Raw genomic sequence first — 9,420 nt, forward strand, 5'->3', positions numbered from 1 at the left:
TTATTACCTCCATGTTCTTTTAAAAAAAAAAAAAAAAAAAAAAAATCAGCATTTATGTACGTACCCTCTCATATCAAGTTGCACGTCTAACTTTATGTAGGGATGTGTTTACAAATTCAAGATTCAAGTAAACATCTGACCAAGAAAAAAAAATAATAATAATAGAAAGTAAAAAAAAAAACTGAAAATTGACTGACCACAATATCAAGAAGGGTTTTTGCTGTATTTTAATCAACTACCTATACAAAAGCTCACTCCTTACTCCTTCTCCCCTTCTCCTTAACCACCTCCTCTCTTCCTCCCCTGTCCATGTCCTTTGTCAGCATTTTTTGTTCAGCTTTTTTTTCGACACAAATCTAATTTCCCCGATATGTATGTTCATCATATTCACATCTGAATAAACTTGTCGAATTTTTCGGCAAAGGGTGATACGATCGAGAGAGAGAGAGAGAGAGAGAGAGAGAGAGAGAGAGAGAGAGAGAGAGAGAGAGAGAGAGAGAGAGAGAGAGATGCCTGTGCTGAACCATTGGAAATCCAAGATGGCATAGTCCCAACAATTGAAGATCAAGGGTTCAGTATCCCTTTCCACATTTTCAACAGTAGTTTAACAACAAAATACGGAAGTAATTTACTTCCGTATACAATTTTGAAGCTAACCGTCGTATGTATGAAATCTAAAGATAAACTTAAGTTTAACTTGAAATGAAAATCTTGCCAAATTTCATGAAATCTAGCCAGTTATCTCAAGAAATGACATGAAATTGGCAACATTGTTCGTCTTAAGTTAAACTTAAGTTTATCTTTGGATTTCATACATACGACGGTAAGACAAGCCTTCAAAGTTCATTTCAAGACCGGGTAATTATTCAGAAGCCACGACAATGAAAAAGAAAGCTCCTTTTTGTAGCACTTTTCCATTGATGTGACTTCTGACCAAGTACCCAAGAATGAATTACAGAACGGATAAAATCACTGGCGTGGTTCAGATCAGAACCAAGTGATAACTGGCTATCACACCATTCTATCACAAACTCTTGGTATAATGGAACAACTTGTTCTAAGCTGACAGTCTAAATAAAGTAATAAAGCACTACTTATACTTATTCTTTTCGACTCTTCACACCTAATATTTATCTCCACCAAATCCTTTGATTTTACCTACTCTTCAACTTCAGTCGACTTTAGTGTATACGCACCGGTGATAACTGGCGATCACACCATTCTATTACAAACTGTTGGTATAATGGAACAACTTGTTCTAAGCTGACAGTCTAAATAAAGCACTACTTATACTTATTCTTCTCGACTCTTCACACCTAATATTTATCTCCACCAAATCCTTTGATTTTACCTACTCTTCAACTTCAGTCGACTTTAGTGTATACGCACCTGAAGTCCTTAAGACATCCTCTCACAGTTCGCTTTTGTCCGCTCGCTTCGTCAATTGACTGGCAAAAAATTCGAACACAGAAGGGAAGGCAGTCCAGGAGGTCAGCTCATGTTTGCGGGTACCTGCCGACACCCTAGTGACGTCATCAGATGAGGTACTCTCCTCCAGTGGCGAATCTAGAGGGCGCTCACTAGACACCCAATTCCGACTGATCTGTAAACCAGAGGAGGAGAATAGAATAGAACACATATTATACTCTAGTGACGTCATCAGATGAGGTACTCTCCTCCAGTGAAGAATCTAGAGGGAGCTCACTAGACACCCAATTCCGACTGATCTGTAAACCAGAGAAGGAGGAGGGGTTAGAAATGTTAGAATAGAATAGATTATAGAATATACCTTGTTTATCCTGCTCGAAAAGGATTGAAAAGACCCTTTATGGCCAGCCTAGTTAGCTTGGTTGGTAGCGCGTCTACCTTGTAAGCGCTAGGCCGCGGGTTCGATTCCCGTCCGGGGTGGATTTTATCCTGAACGAATAATGTTTATTCTCGGAACAGCAGGCTTTCCCCTATCCCGTCTTCCTTCTCTCTTCGATTTCGGGACGATAAAATCTTAGCGGTTACAGTTTACAGTTCCCTCTATCAAACCACAAAAAAAAGGCAATTCCTTGTCTTTTCTTCATCTTTTCAGATATGGCGAGATATTTTCAGCTTCTGAACAGATGGAATCTTGTTTATTCAAATGTTTGCATTCTCAAGTATCGAACCCTCATCACTCGAATTGGAACGCCACTTGAGCAACTAATTATAAGCCTAGAGCCGCTATCTAGTAATATATTCAATAGGGAGGGGGGGGGCACAGTAGCACCGAGGCAAATAATAATAATAGTGCTTATTTATACTAAAGCAGTTTTGTCATACAAAAATTGTATGTCTTACAATTAACCGTTCTACAAACACAACACTTACCAGATGAGCTGTAACTACTCCCCCATAGCTGTGAGCCACTATGGCAATGTGTCTGGCTTGACTTGACACAACACATTGCTTCCACACACTTTCAGCGTGACTCTCGGGACTTTCACTCCCCTGTGAGGAAACAAAAATGGAAGAAAAGGAATTTTCGATAGTTGCCTTAAAGATACTCATCACTAGCTTGAAGGCCCGTTCTCGTGAGTTTCATCCGGGTTTTTTCCGAATGTCCTGTAGGCAATGTAATTTAAATGAGAGTGTTCCCACTTACGCACGACACGACACGATTTTTTTTTTCCGAACGACAAAAAATGGCCTTCTAGGCAATGTAATTGAAATAAGCGTGTTCCCACTTACGTACGACAAGATTTTTTTTTTTTTTCCAAACGATAAGTGAGAATGAGCCTTTAGTTAGATTGAACTTGAAAGGCAGCTCGCCTGTTTTCTAAGTGTTATGTCGCGGGTTCGATTCCCACGCGGTACAAACTCGGTCCTACACATATACTTAAGGTTCGTTCTAGGAATTTTCGATAGTTGCCTTAAAGATACTCATCACCAGCTTGAAGGCCCGTTCTCATGAGTTTCATCCGGTTTTACGCACGACACGACACGATTTTTTTTTTTCCGAACGACAAAAAATGGCCTTGTAGGGAATGTAATTTAAATGAGCGTGTTCCCACTTACATACGACAAGATTTTTTTTTTTTTTTCCAAACGATAAGTGAGAATGAGCCTTTAGTTAGATTGAACTTGAAAGGCAGCTCGCCTGTTTTCTAAGCGTTATGTCGCGGGTTCGATTCCCACGCGGTACAAACTCGGTCCTACACATATACTTAAGGTTCGTTCTAGGAATAGCTGGGTTTCTCCTAAGACGGCTGGCTTTCTCCTACAATGTTCTAATTCTCTCTTCGATTTCGGGACGATGAGAACTTCTGAATTGTTGCAAAATTTGGCAAAAATGTTCAACACATAAAGAAAAATGTGTTATAAAATTTAGTCAGTTGGGTTGGTTTCGGCCCGCGTCAGCAATATGTCGTTGACGCTTTTATCCTGAGGGCCCCGTCAACGATACATCGCTGACATCGCGGGCCTGAGGGTATACACCACCATTTCATGCTGGGCAGTCAATGTGTTAAGCAAGTATCTTCCCTCTTATAAAAGGATTTTTGTAATGTCCCATTGACGCGCCTTATGCACAACTACCCACAATTTTAATGATGGTAATGGCAGGGCTTACTTTATTCAGCAACTGGATGCCTATCTCTATGGAAACTTACCTGCTTGATGTTTTTACAATCTTTGTACTTACCAAAAGCTTGATTGTAAATTTTGAGCTTTTTTCCTTCTATTTGTATTTTAGAATGATAATTCTAGGTAATGAGGTAGTGGTAGGTAATCTTCCCAATATTATTCAGGTAAAAAGGTAAAATTTAAGATCAAACATCAAAATTCAGCTTACAAATAGGTAAGTACCTAATTAAAGTCCACTAAACTTGTTTTCCAAGAAAAAAAAAAAATCTGGTGTGAACATCACACGACTTTCTATTACATTTGCGGAATACGTATTTGAAAAAAAAAATGAACTTTGAGAGAATGTAGATGTCCCTTTTAACAAACTCTGTATCTGATTTGTCATATCTTTGGGTGCAACAGTCCTACATACTGGACTCCGCACACGGGAATTTCGTTAGAAAAGTCAACCATTTTAATAGAATAGTATAGAATAGAATATACCTTGTTTATCCTGCCAGAATGAGACTGAAAAGTCCCTTTACTCCCGCAGTCTAAACAAGGTCTTATATATTTCATAGGTATAGTTTAAACATATGTCGGCGAAAGCTAAAGCCGCTACAACAACAACAACAACAACAACAAACAAACGGCGTAAACATCGGCGAAAGCTAAAGCCGCTACAACAACAACAACAACAACAAACATATGTAAATAAAAAACAAATTTGCCATATCTCCCGAATAGTTTACTCACCGGGATTCGAACCCCGTCCCTTGTGTTGTCATTTGTGTTCATGACGATAACACCGTAGCCTTCATCCTTGGCTTTCCGAATGTAGGACAGCTGAGTGCCTGATTTCAAGTCTTTGTTAATGATTATACTGCAATTAAAGTGAAGAAAATAAAATAATCAGGTTATATAATGAGCAAATAACAGACTAGAGTGGAAGGTAACTACCTACTAGCTTAGATTAATGCCTGGGGCGTTCTCTACCACCTAACCCCAATGGCTGGATTACATCATATCAGTGAGCAGTCCAGCTACTGGCCTTGTGCTGCAACTTGCTGCAACTAGTGGAATGATGAGGTTATACTGGGTTATAATGAGCAAATAATAGACTAGAGTGGAAGGTAACTACCTACTAGGTTAGAATAGAATAGAACAGAATAGAATAGAATAGAATAGAATAGAATAGAATAGAATAGAATAGAATAGAATAGAATAGGAAAAGAAATTGAGATTTTTTCTCGCCTTTTTTTCAGGCTGTCAAATCCCGGCAGGATTATCCCTGTACCCCCAGAAACTAGAATAGAATATACCCTGTTTATACTGCCAGAATGAGACTGAAAAGTCCCTTTACTCCCGCAGTCTAAACAAGGCTTTTGTACACAGTACTTACCTACAAATCTATTTTAATTTTTATTCTGATCAACTGCCTTTTCGTAAATGATGTCTGAGGTTTCACACTTTCATGAAAAAGCTTCAAGGAAAAATTGCAGTCCAAATAACGAAAATAAGCCATTGAAGGTGGAGCTCACATGAGTGAGAACCCTGCTACTTTAAATGAAGGAATAGCCTGTTTATACTGCCAGAATGAGACTGAAAAGTCCCTTTACTCCCGCAGTCTAAACAAGGTCTCATGTATTTGGTACAAAATAGGTGTAATTTTTTATAAATAAAAACCTTGCTTAAATTTAAAAAAAAAATAAAAAAAAAATAAATACAGCAGAAAAGAGAGTAACATAATAATACCTGGGGCGTTCTCTACCACCTAACCCCAATGGCTGGATTACATTATATCAGTGAGCAGTCCAGCTACTGGCCTTGTGCTGCAACTTGCTGCAACTAGTGGAATGATATCGATTCCAGTCCATTTGGACAAAACGAACTTTTGTACAGCCAAGTACCTACAAATCTATTTTAATTTTTATTCTGATCAACTGCCTTTTTGTAAATGATTTCTGAGGTACAATTCACACTTTCATGAAAAAGCTTTAAGGAAAAATAAATTGCAGTCCAAATAACGAAAATAACACCCATATTTATGAACAAAATGCTGGCTCTCAGCAAGTGCTCAAGCATCAATTCCAAACATCTGATTGGCCAAAATTTGTTTAAGACTGATCTGAAACCGAGAATTTTTGTTCATAAATACGGGTGTAAGCCATTGAAGGTGGAGCACACATAAGTGAGAACCCTGCTACTTTAAATGAAGGAAGAGTAGGTAAATAAACATATTTTTTATTTATTTATTAGGTATAGGTATTACTATTTTTATTTATTTAAAGTGGGAAGATTCTAAAAAAGGAGTTCTTCCTTTCCACCACAAGGAGTTCTTCCACTCAACCCCTTTACTTACCTTCTCGCCCATTGGCCTGCCCTGACCACTCCACTTCCATGAATGAGTACCATCAGCTTCTCACTCTTCTCGTAATCCGGAGATGTGAATATGAACGAGCTGAGTGTCGGGTCACTATTGGGTTGCACTGGGGGCACCCGTACTTTGTCCAGCCCTTCTTCAGTGAGCAGATCATAGACGTAGTTTGTAATGGCCTGTGGTGAAACAAAGGAGGAAAAGTCAGTCTGTTTTACAATAACTTTCAAAAGGTTTGTTCATTTTTTATGGAAATTGTTGCAGGTGAAAAAAAAAAGATGTCTTAACTTGAACATAATACCTATGTACCTTGAAGGTTTAATAAATCAGTGATTTTTCTACCAACCAATTAAATTAAGTACCTAGTCTGAAATGTCCAATTTTCATAAATTTTAGTGCACATATTCAACAAAAAATGAAGAAAATTCACTCCATAGATTTTGGGTCTTTTTCTGAGTGAGTTCTATGGTTTAACTAAACCACAAGTTATTTTCCCTCTATAGTTTGTAATGGCCTGTAAAGATGAACAGGAGATGAAAAGTCTTTTTTTTTTTAATGGAAATTTTCACAGATTGAAAATAATAATAACTTGGACTCAGCTTAAAGCCTTGAAGGTTTAATAAGTCAGTGATTTTTCTTCCAAATAATTACAGAAGTACCTTGTCAGAAGTGTTCAATTTTCATAAAATTTAGTGCACATATTCAACAAAAATGAAGAAAATTCACTCCATAGATTTTGGGTCTTTTTCTGAGTGAGTTCTATGGTTTAACTAAACCACAAGTTATTTTCCCTCTATCTATCAATATGGACCTTTACTGAGGCATTCATCAAGATGTAAACCATAAGTCATTCAGTTTTACCTCTCCCAAAGCTTCGTAATGTTTCTGATTATGATCTGCATCATCACTGATGTCACAAAGTTACTGAGGCATCCATCAAGATGTAAACCATAAGTCATTCAGTTTTACCTCTCCCAAAGCTTCGCCTATCAATATGGACCTTCACAAAGTTACTGAGGCATCCATCAAGATGTAAACCATAAGTCATTCAGTTTTACCTCTCCCAAAGCTTCGTAATGTTTCTGATTATGATCTGCATCATCACTGATGTGAAACTCAAACGGGTTTTTGGTAAGATCTCCAGTGGACTTGTCTATTTTCTTCAACTCTCCATTCTCATCAAAGTTGTACCCCAACTCAATCATAGTTTTGGGGAATGTGAACTTGGACTTTTTGGAATTTCCTGAAGTCATTGCTCTTGGTAGTAGTGTGAAGAGAAACCTGGAAGGAACACCAAACAAATACCAATTGAAAATAGATTGATAGAGGTTTGATAGAAGGAACTGTAGGTACTTAACTGCAAAGGTTTTATTGACCCTTCTCTACTTCAAATTTAAAATAGGATTTACAAACTACTTGACATCTTATCAAACAGTAGTGTTGTGGGTTTTTAATTTCGATTTCGGGACGACAAGACCATAGCAGTTACAGTTCCCTCTGTCAAACCTCTTTAAAAAAATAATAATAATTTATTCCATTTCTAAAGTTTATACATTATAGCTGATTGTAAAGTGGTGCCAATCATAGTTTTGGGGAATGTGAACTTGGACTTTTTGGAACTTCCTGAAGTCATTGCTCTTGGTAGTAGTGAGAAGAGAAACCTGGAAGGAACACCAAACAAATACCAATTGAAAATAGATTGATAGAGGTTTGATAGAAGGAACTGTAGGTAACTGCAAAGGTTTTAGGTTTTACCCTTCTCTTGGTTGGTTTAACATCTTATCAAACAGTAGTGTTGTGAGTTTTTAATTTTGATTTTGGGATGACAAGACCATAGCAGTTACACTTCCCTCTGTCAAACCTCTTTTTAAAAAAATAATAATAATTTATTCCATTTCTAAAGTTTATACATTATAGCTGATTGTAAAGTGGTGCCAAAAAATCAACAACAGGGTAATTAATTTTTACAGGCAGGCTTAACTAAAAAAAAAAAAAATGTAATGATATAGATCCCAGATACGTACATCACAAGTCCATACCTTTGATGATTTTTACAGAACCTCATTCTAATCTATGTGACTTGTGTGATGTGTACGAAGAATAAGTAGTTTCCCAAATCAAATGGCCCACGAAGAGATCCCTTGAGAAGGAAGAAGAAAATTGCAAATCTAAGTAGAAGTCAACAATTGGAGTAAAACAAGTAATTCAAAAATTGTACTGAGAAACCAGTCATTTCCAATCAAATGCATGCACTGCTTATAATTTGCAAACAACACTGCAAACCCTTTAGACTCTTTAGAGATAAGATACCACGTGAACGACAACCTACTGTCCATAGTGTTAAAGCACCTAAAGTGAAAAACAAAGAATAGTTTCCCAAATCAAGTGGCCCACGAAGAGATCCCTTGAGAAGGAAGAAGAAAATTGCAAATCTAAGTGGAAGTCAACATTTGGAGTAAAACAAGTAATTCAAAAATTGTACTGAGAACCAGTCATTTCCAATCAAATGCATGCACTGCTTATAATTTGCAAACAATTTAAAGATAAGATACAGAAGAAGAAGAAGAGATTATATATTTTTTTAAAAAACACATAAACAATCTGCCAGGCTCTGGCTGGTTGGCTTGAGTGACCTACTGTCCATGGTGTTAAAGTTAAAGCACCTGAAATGGGGAAAAATGAGATAAGGTAGCCAAGCCAGCCCAGTTAGCTTGGTGTGTCACAGGTTTGATTCTTGCCTGGGATGGGATTTCATCCTAAAACAGATAAAAGCTGGGTCACACAGAATGTGGTCTGTCGGCAGATGGCAGACCACCAAACACAGATAAAAGCTGGGTCACACAGAATGTGGTCTGTCGGCAGATGGCAGACCACCAAACTGGGAGTTGTTTCCTTTCACAACTGTAATTGTGGTAATGGTAAGGCCTACTTATCTACCAAATGGATGCCTATCTCTATGGATACTTACCTGCTTGATACTTTTACTTTCTTTGCCAAAAGCTTGATTGTAAATTTTGAGCTTTTTTCCTTCTATTTGTATTTTAGAATGATAATTGTAGGTAATGAGGTAGTGGTAGGTAATCTTCTCAATATTATTCAGGTAAAAAGGTAAAATTCAAGATCAAAATTCATTACAAATAGGTAAGTATAAGTAATAAAAGTCCACTTATTTTCCAAGAAAAAAATCTTTGAACAAAAGCGTTCTTTTTTTAAATTTTCGCGCCACTAAAAAATCAGCTGATTTCACGGTTTATTTACATTCAAGGAGGTAGCGGAGAAGAGTAGGAGCATGGAGAGTAGAAAAGTGAAGCCAAAATAATGAATGAACGAAGTAAGTTTCAAGTTTAAACCCAAAATGAAATATTTGATCGTCTTTTAAATTGGAATTTAGTTTGTTAGAGGGGACTGTAATAACGAAGGTCTCATGGTCCTGAAATCGGAGAAGGAGGACA

At 37.3% G+C, this 9,420-nt stretch overlaps 1 protein-coding gene across 1 annotated transcript; it reads right to left on the bottom strand.

Annotated features, from left to right (window-relative positions):
* Nucleotides 1-546: 546 nt before the first annotated feature.
* On the bottom strand, nucleotides 547-9,102 carry LOC103514185 (FAM172 family protein homolog CG10038-like). Its single transcript, XM_017446112.2, has 9 exons — nucleotides 8,963-9,102; nucleotides 8,008-8,108; nucleotides 7,027-7,249; nucleotides 5,954-6,147; nucleotides 4,348-4,474; nucleotides 2,359-2,478; nucleotides 1,647-1,727; nucleotides 1,334-1,603; nucleotides 547-1,140 (listed from the first exon to the last, which is right to left on the bottom strand). The coding sequence occupies exons 2-8, from the start codon at nucleotides 8,031-8,033 to the stop codon at nucleotides 1,412-1,414; spliced, it is 963 nt and encodes a 320-aa protein (XP_017301601.1). The 5' UTR covers nucleotides 8,034-8,108; nucleotides 8,963-9,102; the 3' UTR covers nucleotides 547-1,140; nucleotides 1,334-1,411.
* Between the last annotated feature and the right edge of the window lie 318 nt (nucleotides 9,103-9,420).

The sequence above is a fragment of the Diaphorina citri genome, unplaced genomic scaffold (assembly GCF_000475195.1).
Source record: "Diaphorina citri unplaced genomic scaffold, Diaci psyllid genome assembly version 1.1 scaffold1098, whole genome shotgun sequence".
Classification (NCBI taxonomy): Eukaryota; Metazoa; Arthropoda; class Insecta; order Hemiptera; family Psyllidae; genus Diaphorina; species Diaphorina citri.

Coding starts and splice junctions, on each gene's coding strand:
- LOC103514185 (XM_017446112.2), bottom strand. CDS start 8,033: ATGAGGTTCTGTAAAAATCATCAAAG. Junction 2,479..4,347: donor GGGACGGGGTTCGAATCCCG/GTGAGTAAACTA, acceptor GTTTCCTCACAG/GGGAGTGAAAGTCCCGAGAG. Junction 1,728..2,358: donor GAGTAGTTACAGCTCATCTG/GTAAGTGTTGTG, acceptor TCTGGTTTACAG/ATCAGTCGGAATTGGGTGTC.